Consider the following 19300-nt stretch of genomic DNA (forward strand, 5'->3'; position numbering starts at 1 on the left):
CAAGAACTTACTTTAAACTCATTATTTTGAAGACGTTATGTGAAAAAGATTTATGCAAAATGAAGATGATATGCAAGAATTAAGTAGCCATGAAATAAAAGGAACAGTGGAGAAGGTATCCATTCTAAATGAATTTCAAAATTATGGCTATAGAACAATCTTAAATAAATAAAGAGCTGCAGTCATCTAAATTGGAAATCAGTAGTGTTGTAGGGGAAAGTTTTAAAAGAAAAAATGTTAGAAAAATAGGTAACAAATAAGGACCTACTATATGCAGATGACACCACCCTTATGGCAGAAAGTGAAGAGGAACTAAAAAGCCTCTTGATGAAAGTGGAAGTGAAGAGTGAAAAAGTTGGCTTAAAGCTCAACATTCAGAAAACGAAGATGATGGCATCCAGTCCCACCACTTCATGGGAAATAGATGGGGAAACAGTGGAAACAGTGTCAGACTTTATTTTTCTGGGCTCCAAAATCACTGCAGATGGTGACTGCAGCCATGAAATTAAAAGACGCTTTCTCCTTGGAAGGAAAGTTATGACCAACCTAGATAGCATATTCAAAAGCAGAGACATTACTTTGCCAACAAAGGTTCGTCTAGTCAAGGCTATGTTTTTTGCTGTGGTCATGTATGGATGTGAGAGTTGGACTGTGAAGAAGGCTGAGTGCCGAAGAATTGATGCTTTTGAACTGTGGTGTTGGAGAAGACTCTTGAGAGTCCCATGGACTGCAAGGAGATCCAACTAGTCCATTCTGAAGGAGATCAGCCCTGGGATTTCTTTGGAAGGAATAATGCTAAAGCTGAAACTCCAGTACTTTGGCCACCTCATGCGAAGCGTTGACTCATTGGAAAAGACTCTGATGCTGGGAGGGATTGGGGGCAAGAGGAGAAGGGGACGACAGAGGATGAGATGGCTGGATGGCATCACTGACTCAATGGATGTGAGTCTTAGTGAACTCTGTGAGTTGGTGATGGACAGGGAGGCCTGGCGTGCTGCGATTCATGGGGTCGCAAAGAGTCAGACACGACTGAGCGACTGATCTGATCTTATCTGATATAGCAGAGAGAACTCTACTCAATACTCTAATATCCTATATGGAAAAGAATCTTAAAAAGAGGAATATATTTATATAACTGATTCACTTTGCTATACACCTGAAACTAATATAATATTGTAAATCAACTGTGTGCCAATAACATTTTTTATAAAAAGTAAGAAAAAGAAAAGAAAATACTGGAATCGATTCCAGGTAGTAAATATATTATGAGAAAAGTTGAGGTGTAATAGTAAAAATGATGATGATGATGGTGACAATCAATGTAGCTAACACTCATGAATGCTAGTCCACTGGCGCTAGAGATTATTTTAAACACACTGTATATATGATTTCACTTAATCCTCTAAGAGTCCTCTGAAACAAGTAGTGTTTCATCATTTGTATTTTATAGATAAGAAAATCCAAGATACAATGAAGAAAGGTCATGTCTTTGGGGTTTCCCTGGTGGCTCAAATGGTAAAGAATCTGCCTGTAATGCAGGAGCCTGGGTTTGGTCCCTGGGTTGGAAAGATTCCCTGCATAAGGGAATGGCAACCCTCTACAATATTCTTGCCTGGAGAATCCCATGAACAGAGGAGCCTGGTGGGCTACAGTCCATGGGGTCTCAAAGATTTGGACACACCATTAAAGTGAAAGTGAAAGTAAGTGAAGTCACTCAGTCATGTCCAGCTGTTTGTGACCCTATGGACTATAGCCCACCAGGCTTCTCTGTCCATGGGATTCTCCAGGCAAGAATACTGGAGTGAGTGGCCATTTCCTTCTTCAGGGGAATCTTCCAAACTCAGGGCTTAAACCCAGGTCTTCCACATTGTAGGCAGATTCTTTACTGTCTGAGCCACCAGGGAAGTGACGGGCACACAGTTAACTACTGATTAACTCAAGATTCAAACCCAGGCAGTCTAATTCCAGAAGGTGAAGTGAAAGCGAAAGAGTGAGAAGTGAAAGAGTCGTGTCCGACTCTTTGAGACCCCATGGACTATACAGTTCATGGAATTCTCCAGGCCAGAATACTGGAGGGGGTAGCCTTTCTCTTCTCCAGGGGATCTTCCCAACCCAGGGATTGAACCCAGATGGAAATGGCAACCCACTCCAGTACTCTTGCCTGGAAAATTCCATGGATGGAGGAGCCTGGTGGGCTACAGTCCATGGGGTTGCAAAGAGTTGAACACGACTGAGTGACTTGACTTCTTTTTCTCCCACATTGCAGGCAGATTCTTCACCAGCTGAGCCACAAGGGAAGCCCCTAATTCCAGAGCTCATACTCTAGACTGCTATGTCGTGCTGAAGAAGGTGCATGTTTCTTCTTCAAACTAGAAAAAAAAAAAAAAAGAAATGCAAGAAAAAAAAGAAAACTGTAGGAAAAATGAAATAAATGAAAATGCTTTACAAAAAAGCATAGACTTTTACAAAAGCATAACACATTAAGTTATGGCATACTTTAGGGCAGTAAGTAAATTCACAAGGATCATGACTATAAAATCAGAGAAAGAAAAATGTATTTAGAGCATACCTACTGGCTTTGTACTTAAAATATTTAAATATTCATAGTCATACTGATGAAAATGCTGTTTATAGTTTTAATCTTTCATAATTAAAATATAGGCCAAGTGCAGAAGACTTAACATGGCTATGAAACAGAATGAAAAGTTATTAGTCTCGATAAAGTACAGGTAAAGGTATGGCTGATAGAAGTTATAGGGAAGAAGAGAGGAAGACAAGGAGGAAGGAGGTGATGTGAGGAGGTGAGGTATTATCATCTTACAAAATGAGGGGCAAGATAAACTGTTGGAAGCTGTGAAACCAAGGAATAGCGTGTTAAGTATATTACTTCATGAGTCAAAGATAGGGGAAAACACATACTTAAATTTAGGAAGCACACTTCTCAAAATCTTTTCAAAGAAATTATTGTATATGGTGTTAGAAAGTGTTCTAGTTTCATTCTTTTACAAGTGGTTGACCAGATTTCCCAGCACCACTTGTTAAAGAGATTGTCTTTAATCCATTGTATATTCTTGCCTCCTTTGTCAAAGATAAGGTGTCCATATGTGCGTGGATTTATCTCTGGGCTTTCTATTTTGTTCCATTGATCTATATTTCTGTCTTTGTGCCAGTACCATACTGTCTTGATAACTGTGGCTTTGTAGTAGAGCCTGAAGTCAGGTAGGTTGATTCCTCCAGTTCCATTTTTCTTTCTCAAGATCACTTTGGCTATTTGAGGTTTTTTGTACTTCCATACAAATTGTGAAATTATTTGTTCTAGCTCTGTGAAGAATACTGTTAAGACCAGAAACTATAAAACTCCTAGAGGAGAACATAGGCAAAACACTCTCTGACATACATCACAGCAGGATCCTCTATGACCCACCTCCCAGAATATTGGAAATAAAAGCAAAAATAAACAAATGGGACCTAATTAACCTTAAAAGCTTCTGCACATCAAAGGAAACTATTAGCAAGGTGAAAAGACAGCCTTCAGAATGGGAGAAAATAATAGCAAATGAAGCAACTGACAAACAACTAATCTTAAAAATATACAAGCAACTCCTACAGCTCAACTCCAGAAAAATAAATGACCCAATCAAAAAATGGGCCAAAGATCTAAATAGACATTTCTCCAAAGAAGACATACAGATGGCTAACAAACACATGAAAAGATGCTCAACATCACTCATTATCAGAGAAATGCAAATCAAAACCACTATGAGGTACCATTTCACACCAGTCAGGATGGCTGCGATCCAAAAGTCTACAAATAATAAATGCTGGAGAGGGTGTGGAGAAAAGGGAACTCTCTTACACTGTTGGTGGGAATGCAAACTAGTACAGCCACTATGGAGAACAGTGTGGAGATTCCTTAAAAAACTGGAAATAGAACTGCCTTATGATCCAGCAATCCCACTGCTGGGCATACACACTGAGGAAACCAGAAGGGAAAGAGACACGTGTACCCCAATGTTCATCGCAGCACTGTTTATAATAGCCAGGACATGGAAGCAACCTAGATGCCCATCAGCAGATGAATGGATAAGAAAGCTGTGGTACATATACACAATGGAGTATTACTCAGCCATTAAAAAGAATACATTTGAATCAGTTCTAATGAGGTGGATGAAACTGGAGCCTATTATACAGAGTGAAGTAAGCCAGAAGGAAAAACACCAATACAGTATACTAACGCATATATATGGAATTTAGAAAGATGGTAACGATAACCCTGTGTACGAGACAGCAAAAGAGACACTGATGTGTAGAACAGTCTTATGGACTCTGTGGGAGAGGGAAAGGGTGGGAAGATTTGGGAGAATGGCATTGAAACATGTAAAATATCATGTATGAAACGAGATGCCAGTCCAGGTTCAATGCACGATACTGGATGCTTGGGGCTGGTGCACTGGGACGACCCAGAGGGATGGTATGGAGAGGGAGGAGGGAGGAGGGTTCAGGATGGGGAACACATGTATACCTGTGGTGGATTCATTTTGATATTGGCAAAACTAATACAATTATGTAAAGTTTAAAAATAAAATAAAATTAATTAAAAAAAAAAAAAGAAATTATTGAAGAAAGTGCTTTAACTCCAAGAAAACTAAAAGGAGAAGCAGACGTAGGAAGTGATTAAAGTGAACTAAAAGCCCATCTTTCCTAGAAGAAAGTCAAAACAGACCATCTAAAATCCGTAAATCAAAAAACAAAAGCAGTTTAATTAGAGATGTAAAGGTGCCTGACAGAAGAATGCAACACAAGTAGATGTTGGAAGTGAGACAGCAGATGAGTGGGGGTGGGAGAGACCCATTCTTTTTTATTGTAGCCCTTTTGATTTTGAAACATTTGCTCATAATTCTTTGACTAAAAAGATATTCTTAAAAGGAAGAGACACAATTAGTTTGCACCCACCAAGCTGCCCCTACCCCCCAAAAAGATCTCCCAGCCCAGATGACTTCACTGGAGAATTCTGCCAAATATACAAAGAAGAATTACTACTTTTACACAAACTCTTCCTGAAAATAGAAGAGGAAAGAGCATTTCCTAAACCATTTTCTGAGGCATTTTTTCCTCTGGTAAATAAACTAGACAAAGACAGTACAATAAAAAGAAAACTGCAAGCCAATGTCTCTCACAAACTTAGACATAAAAATGCTCAGTGTATCAACAGACAGAATCCAACAGTATATAATAAAGATTATACACATGATCAAGTGGGATTTATCCCAGGTCTGAAAGTGTGACTCGGCATTCAAAAATCAATGCAATCCACCAACAACAAGCTAAAGAAGAAAAGTCATAGAAGCATATCAAATAACACATCGAAAACATTTGACAAAATCCAACATCCATTTAGATAAAAGTTCTCAGCAGGTTAATAATAGAGAGACTCTCAGCTTTATAAAGAACATCTATGAAAACCTACAGCTAACACCACCTGTAATAATGAAAGACAGTTTTCTTTTTCCTTAGACTTGGAACAGAGAAAGGATGTCTATACTCACCACTCTTTTTTTTTTATTTATTTATTTTAATTGGAGGCTAATTACAATATTGTAGTGGTTTTTGCCATACATTGACATGAATCAGCCATGGGTGCACATGTGTTCCCCATCCCAAACCCTCCTCCCACCTCCCTCCCCATCCCATCCCTCAGGGTCATCCCAGTGCAGCAGCCCCGAGCACCCTGTCATGCATCGAACCTGGACTCACAATTCGTTTCATGTATGATAATATACATGTTTCAATGCCATTCTCCCAAATCATCCCACCCTTACCCTCTCCCACAGAGTCCAAAAGACTGTTCTATACATCTGTATCTCTTTTGCTGTCTCACATACAGGGTTATCGTTACCATCTTTCTAAATTCCATATATATGCATTAGTATACTGTTTTGGTGTTTTTCTTTCTGGCTTACTTCACTCTGTATAATAGGCTCCAGTTTCATCCACCTCATTAGAACTGATTCAAATGCATTCTTTTTAATGGCTAAGTAATATTCCATTGTGTATATGTACCATAGCTTTCTTATCCATTCATCTGCTGATGGACATCTAGGTTGCTTCCATGTCCTGGCTATTATAAACAGTGCTGTGATGAACATTGGGGTACATGTGTCTCTTTCAATTCTGGTTTCCTCAGTGTGTATGCCCAGCAGTGGGATTGCTGGGTCATAAGGCAGTTCTATTTCCAGTTTTTTAAGGAATCTCCACACTGTTCTCCATAGTGTCTGTACTAGTTTGCATTCCCACCAACAGTGTAAGAGGGTTCCCTTTTCTCCACACCCTTTCCAGCATTTATTGCCTGTAGACTTTTACTCACCACTCTTATGTAATATAGTGCTTGAAGTTCAAGCCACTGCAGGAAGGCAAAAAAAAAAAAAAAAAAATGAAATGAAAGACATTTTTAAGTTTGGAAAGGAAATATAAAACTGCCTGTATTTGCAGATGACATTATTTTTGGCATAGAAAATCCCAGGGAATCTACCAGAATCTCTGAGAATTAAGTGAATTCAACAATGTCAAAGTATACAAGATCAACACACAAAACTCAATGGTATTTCTATATTAACAAGTAACATGCAGGAAATGAAATGAAAAATGACACACTGCTTCCAACTTCTCCAAGAAAATGAAATACTTAGGTATACAGTAAACACAGCACAGTTTTCCATTCAATGTACTTGAAAATGACAAAATGCAGATGAAGAAAATCAAAGAATACATAAATAGATGGTGAGACATACTGTGTTAATGGTTTAGAATACTCAGCATATTAATGATGTCAGTTTTCCCAAAAGTGATCAATAGGTTTAAAGTAATTCCTATCAAAATCTTAGCAAGGATTTGTTAAAACATAGATGAGTTTGTTCAGAAATTTATAATAGACACAGAAACTAGAAGAGCTAAAATAATCTTGACAAAGAAGAATGAAGTGAGAGGAATTCCTCTGCCTGTTGTCAAACTTCTTATGTAGATAAAGTAATCAAAATGGTGTGGTATTGGCAGAGGGATAAACACACATGAATGGAACAGAATGGAGAACTTAGAAATAGACCTACACAAATATGCTCAACTGATTTTTAACAAAGGTGTGACTCGGTGGAGGAAGGAATGCCTGTTTCACAAACGGTACTGGAGCAGTTGACATTTGTAGGCAAAAATAAACCAACGAAACAAACAAAACTGCTCATCTTAAATCTGACACTTTATACAAAAGCCTACTCAAAATGTGTTATATACCTAAAAGTAAATGTAAGACTATAAAACTTTGGGGAAAACCATAGAAAATGATCATAGCTGAGCACAGAATTCTTGGGATTCTTAACTGACACCAAAAGCTCAGTGCGTAAATTGAAAAACTGATAATTTGGACCTCATTAAAATTAAACACTTGATCTGTTAAAGTCCAGTTGGGAAGATGAAAGGACAAGCTACAGATGGAGAAAAAATATGTACAAAATGTATATCTTACAAAATACTTGTATCTAGAATACATAAAGAACTCTCAAAATTCAGCAGTGAAAAGGCAGTGTAATCAGAAAATGGGCAAAACACATGAAGAGAAATTTCATCAGAGAGGATATACAGATGGCAAATGAATACATGAAAAGAGGTTCAGCCTTATAGAAATCAGGCAATTGAAAATTGAAACAATACCAATACATGTAAATCAGAATGGCTAAAATAAAAAATAGTGACAACATTGAATGTTGGCAAGGATATGGAGAAACCGAATCACTTATACATTGCCAGTAGGAATGTCCAATGACACAGCCATTCTGGAAAATAATTTTGCAATTTATTATAAAATTAAATATGCAATTACCATGCAGTCAGAGAATTAAACTCTTGGGTATTTATCCCAGAAAAATGAAAAGTTTTGTTCATACCAAAACTTTTGCATGAATGTTCATACCTGCTTTTTTGTAATAGTCAAAAATGGGAATATCCCAGATGGTCCTCAGTGGATGAATTAAGCAGACTGTGGCACATGCATTCTGTGGAGTATTAGCATACAGAGGAACAAACTATTGAGAAATCCAACAACTTGGATGTGTGTTCAGGGGTTTGTGCTAGAAGAAAAAAGCCAATCTCAAAATGTTATTTACTATATTACTATATTTACATAATATTTTTGAAATGAAAATTTTAGGAATGGAAAACAGACTAAAGGTTGCCAGTGGTTAGGGACAGGGAGGGGCAGAGACAGGAGGGACATGGATGTGATTATAAAAGGGCAACGGGAGGAACTATTCAGTATCTTAACAGTGGTGGCAGATACATGAACCTATTAATAAAAATCCATAGAACACAAATGAGTACAAGCAAAATCTGAATAAGATCAGTGGGTTATATTAATGTCAATGTCTTGGTTGTGATATTTGTGTAGTTTTACAACATGTTACCATCGGGGAAAACTGGGCAAAGTGAACAAGGGGTCGCTCTGTATTACTTCTTACAACTGCATGTGACTCTACAATTATGACATTTTCAATTAATAAAAAGAAAGAAGAAATAAGAGGTCAGGAGAGCAGAGCCCTCATGAGTGGGATTTGTGCTCTTGTAAGAGAGATCCCATGGAGCTCTCTGGCCCTCTCTGCCAGTTGAGGACACTGTGAGAGATCTGCAACCCTGAAGGGTCCTCCCTGAACCATGCTGTTCACATTGACCTCAGGCTTCCAACCTCCACATCTGTGAGAAGTAAATGTCTTTGTAAGTCATCCCATCCATGGGATGTTCTTATAGCATCCCAAATGGACATGCTTCCTCTCAGAGCCAGCTGGGGGGCCTTCTGTCTCCTTCCCTAAGTATAACAAGAATTCTGGAAAAGAAAAAAAAAAAAAGTGGCTTATCTCCCTTGCTGTCAGTTTCCTCCTACTGTCTCTCAATAGAGACTCTCTCTTCTTGGCACCTGGGAACTGTAAGACTTCTCCTTGCCCCTCTACTCTGCAGGAGTCAAGGTGCCTTCTGCCTCCTTTGAGCCTTCCCCTTTCACTGGGAGCCAAACTTTCCTTTCCCTCAGCTCAGTTCCTCCCTCTTTTCTGCTGCACAGATGCAGCATTATCAGAAAGTTCGTAAATCAGAGGATAATTACTAGATTGCTTTGTAAAGGTCTTACACTAATTAGGGATACAGTTGACTCCTGAACAACACAGACTTTAACTTCAAGGGTCCACTTATATGCAAAATTTTCAACAGTAAACACAGCAGTACTGCACAATCCAAGGTTGATTGAATTCTTGGATACGGAAGGCTGACTGTGAAGTTACTGTCTGATAATCAGCTGTGCCCTAGTCAATGCCCTAACCCCCATGTTGTTCAAGCGTCAACTGTAATTATCAGGAGGGCTGAAATTCTAGGAGACTTCTGTGGCTGAGAACCACAATGGAACAGAACTGTGGAATTCCTTGGCAGGAAGGCCCTCCCAGCAATGATCCATGCTGAGGGTTTCCATCAGTGTTCCATGGAGCACTGTTTTAAAATTTAGTCTGTTATGGTTTAAATTGGCAGAATCTCCCAGTTCACTTTGGAGTTCTAACTTCTTTGAAATTGCCGGTGACTTATATGCTGGAGCCACGTTAAGTTAAACTGGATGCAGATGGAGCTGATCCAGCTGCAGCAGGAATGGAGCTCAGAGCCTCCTCTCCTTTCTTGGCAGTTCCTAGAGCCTTCCTGCAGGAGCACAGGGCTCCATGGACCACTGATGGAAACCCTCAGCCTGGATCATTGCTGGGAGGGCCTTCCTGCCAAGGAATTCCACAGTTCTGTTCCACTGTGGTCCTTAGCTACAGGTTGTATAGCAATTCTGACTCTGACTGTATTTAGTTTGTTCCCAACCATTGGATGTGTTTGAGGGAAATGTGGTTAGGATTCAGGATTTGGTAAATTTATTAGCAGCTAGCTGCTTAAGAAATGCTGTAGAAAAAAACTAGAAACTAACAGCCATAATGGGGCAGGATGCATCAGTTGTTTGAATATGGCTTAATTTTTCTGTACAGGAAATTAAGTGCCAGATTGTTTTGTAGTTTGTTAGACTATTGTTTCAATACTTTATACTTGTATAATCTTTCCTTTAAAACTGCAAATATGTGTTCATTTTGTTTATTACCAACCTTGGAATGAATTATTCATAGACATCATCATAGTTATCATCATTTCTTGAAATCATAGTTCATTCTACTATTTTCTAAATTAATAAAGGAATGTTTTTAATATTTTCTAAGTATGAAAACTCTGGTTGTTTTTCACTCTGTCCTTTCCACTTGGATCCTTTTTAAAGTCACTATTACCCAAGCATGAAAACAAATACTGGCCAAGTTGTTTTCAATTTCCAAGTATCATTTTTAGAAATAATGAGATCTTGTTTTGATTTGAATTATTGAGACCTACACTGCATACAATAGGAGGTGAGGACAGGTGTGGGTAGGTAGAAGAGTGGATATCATTCATATGCAGAGCAAAGAGTTCATTTTCTGGAAAATTGAGTTGTATAAAAAGGTGGTAAAAAGAAGGCTTTCCGTGCTTAGTCGCTCAGTCGTGTCCAGCTCTTTGCGGCCCCATGGACTGTAGCCCACCAGGCTCCTCTGTCCATGGGGATTTTCCAGGCAAGAACACTGGAGTGAGTTGCCATGCCCTCCTCAAGGGGATCTTCCCAACCCAGGGATTGAACCCAGGACTCCCGCATTGCAGGTGGGATCCACCAGGAAAGAAGGCAATAAATAAAGAAGGAAATAAATATTTAATCAAAGCATTTGTTCCTAATCCAGTAGGCCAAGGAGAATTATTGTAAATTATTGGGAAAGAATTTGATGTAGTAGAAATAGAACAACAATGGAAGCAAACTATAACAGTAGGATTTGAACTGTTATCTAAGCCTTAACAATACACACAGGAGGATGCTGACCGGAGTATTCTACATTTTAGGAAATCTACCTTCCAGAGAAAAAGTGACAAAAGAGAAGTAGCCAAATGAGTTTACTTGGTCTGCAGTTGATAGCTAAGTAGCTTAAGAGAAGGGGATATACCAGAAAGATGTTGGAGGCTCACAGGATCATGAATCTATAGGAAGGACCTGCAACAGGCAGGGACCAAGGGTGCACAGAGGTGAGCAGCCACAACTAAAGAGTGTTCTGTTCACACTCGTGATCTGGTGAGCACAGGGCCCACCACCTCAAATCTCCCTTCCGTCTTCACTGCACTCTCTCAGCAAGTTAAAAGAACTGAGATAAATTTGGCGCATTTGGAGACGATAGATTCTTTGAGAGACTCCATCCTGTGTTTGCCTTGTCTTCTCTAGTAGGGCCTCTTCCCTAACCTTCCCGCATAGAGAGTTCATGCACCAGAGGAAATTGTGCTTCTATTAGAAAGTGAAGGTGGATGGTAAACAATCAAAATGTGAAAAATAGGGAATTTCTTAGCAGTCTAGAGGTTTGCACTCAGAACTTTCATGGCCAGGACCCAGGTTTTGATCCCTGGTCAAAAACTGACCCACAAGCCACAGTCCAGTTCAGTCATTCAGTCGTGCCTGACTCTTTGCGACCCCATGAACCGCAGCACGCCAGGCCTCCCTGTCCATCACCAACTCCCGAAGTCCACCCAAACCCATGTCCATCGAGTCAGTGATGCCATCCAGCCATCTCATACTCTGTCGTCCCCTTCTCCTCCTGCCTCCAATCCCTCCCAGCATCAGGGTCTTTTCCAATGAGTCAGCACTTCACAAGAGCTGGCCAAAGTATCAGAGTTTCAGCTTTAGCATCAGTCCTATCAATGAACACCCAGGACTGATCTCCTTTAGGATGGACTGGTTGGACCTCCTTGCAGTCCAAGGGACTCTCAACAGTCTTCTCCAACACCACAGTTCAAAACCATCAGTTCTTCAGTGCTCAGCTTTCTTCACAGTCCAACTCCCACATCCATACATGACCACTGGAAAAACCATAGCCTTGACAAGATGGACCTTTGTTGGCAAAGTAATATCTCTGCTTTTCAATATGTTATCTAGGTTGGTCATAACTTTCCTTTGGAGTAAGTTTTAATTTCATGGCTGCAATCACCATCTGCAGTGATTTTGGAGCCCAAAAAAATAAAGTCTGACACTGTTCCCATTGTTTCCCATCTATTTCCCATGAAGTGATGGGACCAGATGCCATGATCTTCATTTTCTGAATGTTGAGCTTTAAGCCAACTTTTTCACTCTCCTCTTTCACTTTCATCAAGAGGCTTTTTAGTTCCTCTTTACTTTCTGCCATAAGGGTGGTGTCATCTGCATATCTGAGGTTATTGATATTTCTCCCAGCAATCTTGATTCCAGCTTGTGCTTCCTCCACCCCAATGTTTCTCATGTTGCATTCTACCTGCTTAAATAAGCAGGGTGACAATATACAGCCTTGATGAACTCCTTTTCCTATTTGGAACCCGTCTGTTGTTCCATATCCAGATCTAACTGTTGCTTCCTGACCTGCATAGAGGTTTCTCAAGAGGCAGGTCAAGTGGTCTGGTATTCCCATCTCTTGAAGAATTTTCCACAGTTTATTGTGATCCACACAGTCAAAGGCTTTGAAATAGTCAATAAAGCAGAAATAGACGTTTTTCTGGAACTGTCTTGCTTTTTTGGTGATCCAGTTCATGTTGGCAATTTGATCTCTGGTTCCTCTGCCTTTTCTAAAACCAGCTTGAACATCCAGAAGTTCACGGTTCATGTATTGCTGAAGCCTGGCTTGGAGAATTTTGAGCATTACTTTACTAGTGTGTAAAATGAGTGCAATCGTGCAGTAGATTGAGCATTCCTTGGCATTGCCTTTCTTTGGGACTGGAATGCAAACTGACCTTTTCCAGTCCTGTGGCCACTGCTGAGTTTTCCAAATTTGCTGGCATATTGAGTGCAGCACTTTCACAGCCTCATCTTCCAGGATTTGAAATAGCTCAACTGGAATTCCATCACCTCCACTAGCTTTGTTCATAGTGATGCTTCCTAAGGCCCACTTGACTTCACATTCCAGGATGTCTGGCTCTGGGTGAGTGATCACACCACAGTGATTATCTGGGTCGTGAAGCTCTTTTTTGTACAGTTCTTCTGTATATTCTTGCCACCTCTTCTTAATATCTTCTGCTTCTGTTAGGTCCATACCATTTCTGTCCTTTATCAAGCCTATCTTTGTGTGGGTAGTTATACATAAAATGTGTTGATAATGGATCCATGTCCATTTCGTGGAAAGTCTCTTCTGGTATTTCTTTAGCTTTAGCCTATCCAACTTTTGTTCCGAAAGAGTCAATTTGGCCGAAAGAATCAAGGAAATTCTGATCAAATTTTCAAAAAAAAAAAACAAACAAACAGGAGAAATACCCAGATGAATAATTTGGTCACATATTCATTTATTCAAATGTCACATCCAAAACAGGATTTGAGGTAAGCTATTTCATTCAAAATATGGTCAGTGTTCAAGTAGTGAAATATATGGGTACTGAAAGTATTGATAAATTACTGCATTTAGCTCAAAACTATCTTGCTGGAAAGGAAGCACCTTAACTTTGAACAGGGTTGGAATTTGAGGAGCTGGAACAGAGATTTGGAGTTTGTGGGACAGGCTCTTAGGTTGCCATGTGGAGCTTCCAAGAAGGATTAGAATGAAAGTATCTCTAGCAATATTAGGTCTTTTTTTTTTTTTTTTTTTAACTAAATCACAGGATGGAAATTAAGGATATCTTGAGTTAACAGAAATTTTGTGTTCAGTTCAGTTCAGTTCAGTCACTCAGTCATCTCCGACTCTTTGCGACCCCATGAATCGCAGCATACCAGGCCTCCCTGTCCATCACCATCTCCCAGAGTTCACTCAGACTCACGTCCATCGAGTCAATGATGCCATCCAGCCATCTCATCCTCTGTTGTCCCCTTCTCCTCCTGCCCCCAATCCCTCCCAGCATCAGAGTCTTTTCCAATGAGTCAACTCTTCACATGAGGTGGCCAAAGTACTGGAGTTTCAGCTTTAGCATCAGTCCTTCCAAAGAACACCCAGGGCTGATCTCCTTTAGAATGGACTGGTTGGATCTCCTTGCAGTCCAAGGGACTCTCAAGAGTCTTCTCCAACACCACAGTTCAAAAGCATCAATTCTTCAGCACTCAGCTTTCTTCACAGTCCAACTCTCACATCCATACATGACCACTGGAAAAACCATAGCCTTGACAAGATGGACCTTTGTTGGCAAAGTGATGTCTCTGCTTTTGAATATGCTATCTAGGTTGGTCATAACTTTCCTTCCAAGGAGTAAGTGTCTTTTAATTTCATGGCTGCAGTCACCATCTGCAGTGATTTTGGAGCCCAGAAAAATAAAGTCTGACACTGTTTCCACTGTTTCCCCATCTATTTCCCATGAAGTGATGGGACCAGATGCCATGATCTTCGTTTTCTGAATGTTGAGCTTTAAGCCAACTTTTTCACTCTCCTCTTTCACTTTCATCAAGAGTCTCTTTAGTTCCTCTTCACTTTCTGCCATAAGGATGGTGTAATGTTAAATGGACCCAATTCATTTCAAATTGACTTCAAGTTGAACAGACACCAACCATTTGAAAATTCTAGCATGAAGGGCTGATGTGTATTTCAGTTAAACTCACAGAAGAAGATGTTCAGACCCAGGGAAGCAGTACAGCCCTACAGTTTCTGCCTTGTCCAGGCCACATCCTGAGCATGGTGGGTTCCCTTCTGGGCCACATAGTCACAACCTGAGTAAGTTCAATGGAAGGTGTCCAGAGAGTTGCAAGATCTGAAAAGCATATCATGAGGAATAGCTGGAGCAACTGGAAAAGACTTAAGAGTGACATAAAAGTATATTTTAAATATATGAAGAATTGCTCTTTGGGAAAGGTTAATTCTAGAACTCTCAGAAAGAAAAATTAGAAGTGGATGGAATTATTGAAAGATCTTTTTCCCAGTGAGAGCCTCTCCAAAGTTGAATGATGTCAGTTTAACAAGGTTAAGAGCTTGCTAGTCACTCATCCTCTTCGGCTCAGTGAATGCCAGTTGAGCACCTTCCATGTGCCATTCTCTGTGCTTGGAACACATCAGTGCGAAAAGAGACAAAAACCCTTACTCTCAATGTGTTTACATCCTAGTAGGGCTGGGGAAGGTCCTCCCAGGTGCCACTAGCAGTAAAGAACCCACTTGCCAATGCAGGAGACACAGGAGGAGGAGAAGACACAGGGTCAGGAAGGTCCCCTGGAGGAGGGCACGGCAGTATTCTTGCCTGGAGAATCCCATGGACAGAGGAGCCTGGTGGGCTAAGGTCCATGAACTTAAGAGTCGGGTCACAAAGAGTTGGACATGAACTGAAGCGACTAAGCATGCATGCACAGGGGTGAGGAAACTTTCAATAAACGGTAAAGCAAGTCAGTAAATTACATAGCATGTTGGAATTGGAAGAGTTATGGGAAAAGAGTAGAATAAGAGAGGAGGAACGAAAGGAGGTGGCAAGGGACATGCTGTAGTGACAACAGGGTTGTTCAAGTAGGTCAGCCTCATTGAGAGGGTGACATCTGAGCAAAGACTTTGGTGAAAGGTGTGAGGAATATTCTCCTGGGGAAGAACATTCCAAGCAGAAGGAAAAGACATGAGAAGACCTGAAGTGAGGATGTGCCAGCAAGGAGGGCTTCCTTAGGTCTCTAAGCAGAGCCAGGCAGAGCATTTGGGAGAGGAGGTGAAAAGAAGGTCTCTGGTTTGAGCAAGTGGATTGAAGTCTCTTCCAACTTTTTATACTCCCTGAGCTTATGTTTTTCAGATAGTTCAAAGTAATTAATTTGGTATTGATGAGCAGGGTGGATTCAAGAGCAGAGATATCAGACCGTATCTCACAAATACCAGTGGTGAGGGGGCCGGACACACAGTGTAAGAAATTTATAAATGCAGACAATGCATTCAGATATTTTTATTTAAAATATTATGTATATCAAATGAAGTATGCTTGCAGACTTTGAGACTTTGCATTAGAGAATGTGAAATCAGTTAAGAGCCTAAAGGTATAATCTGCATATTAAGTCTTGGACAGGAAGTCAAAGGACAATAAAAGATAAAAGAAGAAATCAGAGAGTCTTTGGTGAAAATTATTCCTTTGTTATGATTTGACAGGGAACCAAAAAGGAAGAAAGAATCAAGAACCACTTTGTGGTTTAGACCCCAAGAAACCAGTTAATAGCAACTTTGCTTATTCTCAAGGAAGGGTCACACTGATTTTCTTCTGCTTATTGTCAATGACCAGATACTTATTTGTCCTTTCATCATCCCACTATACATAATTACATATCGTTTAGTAACTTGAAATCCACTTAAGGAAAGAAAATATCAGCCAGTGCAAACTTCCTCAATTATTTTGTATCTACTGTGTAATTATAGTCATAAAACTTTTAAACAGAGGCTCAGAACTAATTTATTGTGATAATGACAAAGAGAGATAACACTTGGATTCCTGTTGCTGCTTAACTTGTCCTGGTTCCTTGCTGCAGGTGCCTTCATTTGCAAGATGGTGCCATTTGTCCAGTCCACCGCTGTCGTGACAGAAATCCTCACGATGACCTGCATTGCTGTGGAGAGACACCAGGGGCTGGTGCATCCTTTTAAAATGAAATGGCAGTACACCAACCAAAGGGCTTTCACAATGCTGGGTGAGGACATGCCCCTGGCAGCATTAAAGCTGTGCTTCATTACAGACCAAAGAGAATTTCTGTAACGTGAACCATGTTTATGAACTAAAGGAGGAACCGCCTGTCTGTCTTGGAGGCACTGGGGTGTCATTTTACAGTTTCAGTCATCTCCGAACTTACTGTTCCCCTCCCCTCTCTCCTTGAGCCCTAGCTCAGCTCTGAAAATCTCTTCTCTCAGATTTCCCTGAGTTACTGTTCCTAACTTTTTAGCCTGGCGCTAGTGGTAAAGAACCCGCCTACCAGTGCAGGTAGGCATAAGAGATGCGGGTTCAATCCCTGATCAGGAAGATCCCCTGGAGGAGGGCACATCAACCCACTCCAGTGTTCTTGCCTGGAGAATCCCATGGACAGAGGAACCTTGTGGGCGACCATCCATAGGGTTGCAAAGAGTCGGATAGGACTGAAACGACTTAACGCGCACAGGCACACAGCTGATCTAAAATCTGTCAGTGGCATCTCCATATTAATATTCATTAGATTAGTCAGCTGTCATCCTGAGGTAAGAAGCAAGCAGATTTCAACAGGTAGGTTTTGACAGAGGCCAGGAAGGTGTGTTTAGAAGAGTGGGGAACACGGGTGCTGCCTAGACGGGTCTCAGTGCGAAGTGTACAACAGCAGAAGGCGGCAAGACCTGTGAGGACACCCAAGCGCTGGAGATGCCTGACAAAGGTGGATTTCATTCACATCCTAACTGTGCTTCAGGCACTCCTGAATCCCCAGCTTGCTGTAACCATTTCTGAATCACCGTGTGTCCTGTGATGTATGTAAACCGAAAGCAATGTCATAAAGCGTAGCACAGTGAAATGGAAAAATTTCTTTATTTGGTAATTATAATTGAGCCATTTAAAACTTCAGGGTGGTTCTCAGCGATTTGAATGCGTTATAGCTGAATAACCAGAGGTTTCAGAAGAACAAATATGATAATCAAAGAGGAATTTTTACTAATATCTCACTTGAGAGGAATGAGTAAACATTTATTTCTGCTGTTAAGAATTTAGCCAGCATGGGATAATAGAGTTACAGAAAGAACTCCTGAAAGTTTTGCTACACTAAACTCTTTGAAATAATTTGAACCAAATAGATAGGCCCATAGAGGGAAAAAACTGTTAATTATTTTCAAATTTATGTCACATTCTCCCTGAAAAAGAATTCAAAGACCTCTTGGCTTTTAATAATTGACATGTTTCCACCATCAGAACATCTGAAAATAGCATGTGGGTGTGGAAAGAGGGTTAGGAAAGAAATACATGGAGGGCGGAAGTTATTCTCAAAAAGACAGAGAAGGAAAGAGAGTTTTGACATTTGAAGGCAAAGTTGATAATAGGCAGCCAAGGCAGTTCCTACTCAAAAAAGTCGTAGGAGAAGAAAGGCATTTAAATCAAGAAGGTTCATCTCCCCAAGAGGCTTTCCGCAGCACTGACTCATGTCTCCCTCTGTCTCTGTCACTAGGGAAACCAGCTGTGTCCTCTCACTGGGTCCGCCCCCTCACTGGGTCCGCCCTCTAGATGAATCCCCCACCCCCATGCCTCAGCCGGCAGAACCTGCTAGGCTTCCTTGCCTAGATTATACCACTTATTGCCCTTCTATCACTGAGCAGACAGTGGAGTCAAGAGAACTGGCAATGAGCTAAGCCAGGTAGGCTCAATTCCTCCAAAATTTCTACTAAAGACTGGAAAAATGATTGGATATGAGATAACAATAAAATAATTATTGGACTAGGAGAGAATGGATGTGTGTAGAAATGAAGAGAGAGTGGGGGGCAGAAACAGAGACAATGATCTGTGAGCCTGAGGACAACCTTGAATCATTGATTCATGATAACTTTCTATAGGTGGTGTCAGTCCGTGTGTATCTTTATAATAAATTCCAATCACAGTTTAAGTGGGTTCCTTGAGATCTACAGCTACGCAGTGTTTTTTTTTAAATGCTCCCACTCAATACACAAAGAGCAAGCAGAGTTTGAGCTGGGAAATTTTCTTCAAAAGCAGTGCTCTTGGTTCTGGCCTTGCCCTGGTATGTTAAGATTCTCTTTTGTTCTTTGCTAAGGAATGCATCATTGAAGTAATCCCCTCAACAAACTCATGGAAAACGGGAAATTTGGAAAAAGTACTCTGGTTTTTTTTTACACATGTTTGTTTTGTAAACAAGAAAATAATGCTTATATAATTATGCTTAAAATAAATATAATTTCAACTTTAAGAAGCTATAGAGGATTCACTCTATCATGTTTATGTTATTCATCCATTCAAAAAACAAACAGTAGGTGCCCAATCTGTTCCTGCCAAGGGAAATGGGAGCTGAGACCAATTCTGTAAATTCCTCATGAGAGGACTCGGGCGTGAAGAACGTGAACAGAAATGTCACAGGACACAGAGAGGCAAGCGACATTGTAGAGAACCTCCGGGACCCTTTTAAGGAATTTGCGCTTTATCCAGCAACAGCTTTTTATTCTTTAAATTAGTTGCTTAATTACTTTTAATTGGAGGATAATTTATATTGTGATGGTTTTTGCTGTACATCAGCATGCTTCGGCTATAGGCATACACGCGTCCCCTCCCTCCTGAACCC

The 19300-nt window shown here is 40.4% G+C and overlaps 1 protein-coding gene across 1 annotated transcript in view; it reads left to right on the forward strand.

The window, feature by feature from the left end:
- Positions 1–19300, forward strand: part of QRFPR (pyroglutamylated RFamide peptide receptor) — a 62190-nt gene that overhangs the window by 32452 nt on the left and 10438 nt on the right. Inside the window, exon 2 of the mRNA XM_019962198.2 lies at positions 16535–16693. Within this exon, the coding sequence (XP_019817757.2) occupies positions 16535–16693 (159 nt within the window). The remainder of the gene's footprint in view (positions 1–16534; positions 16694–19300) is intronic.

This window comes from Bos indicus, chromosome 6 (genome assembly GCF_029378745.1).
Source record: "Bos indicus isolate NIAB-ARS_2022 breed Sahiwal x Tharparkar chromosome 6, NIAB-ARS_B.indTharparkar_mat_pri_1.0, whole genome shotgun sequence".
Lineage (NCBI taxonomy): Eukaryota > Metazoa > Chordata > Mammalia > Artiodactyla > Bovidae > Bos > Bos indicus.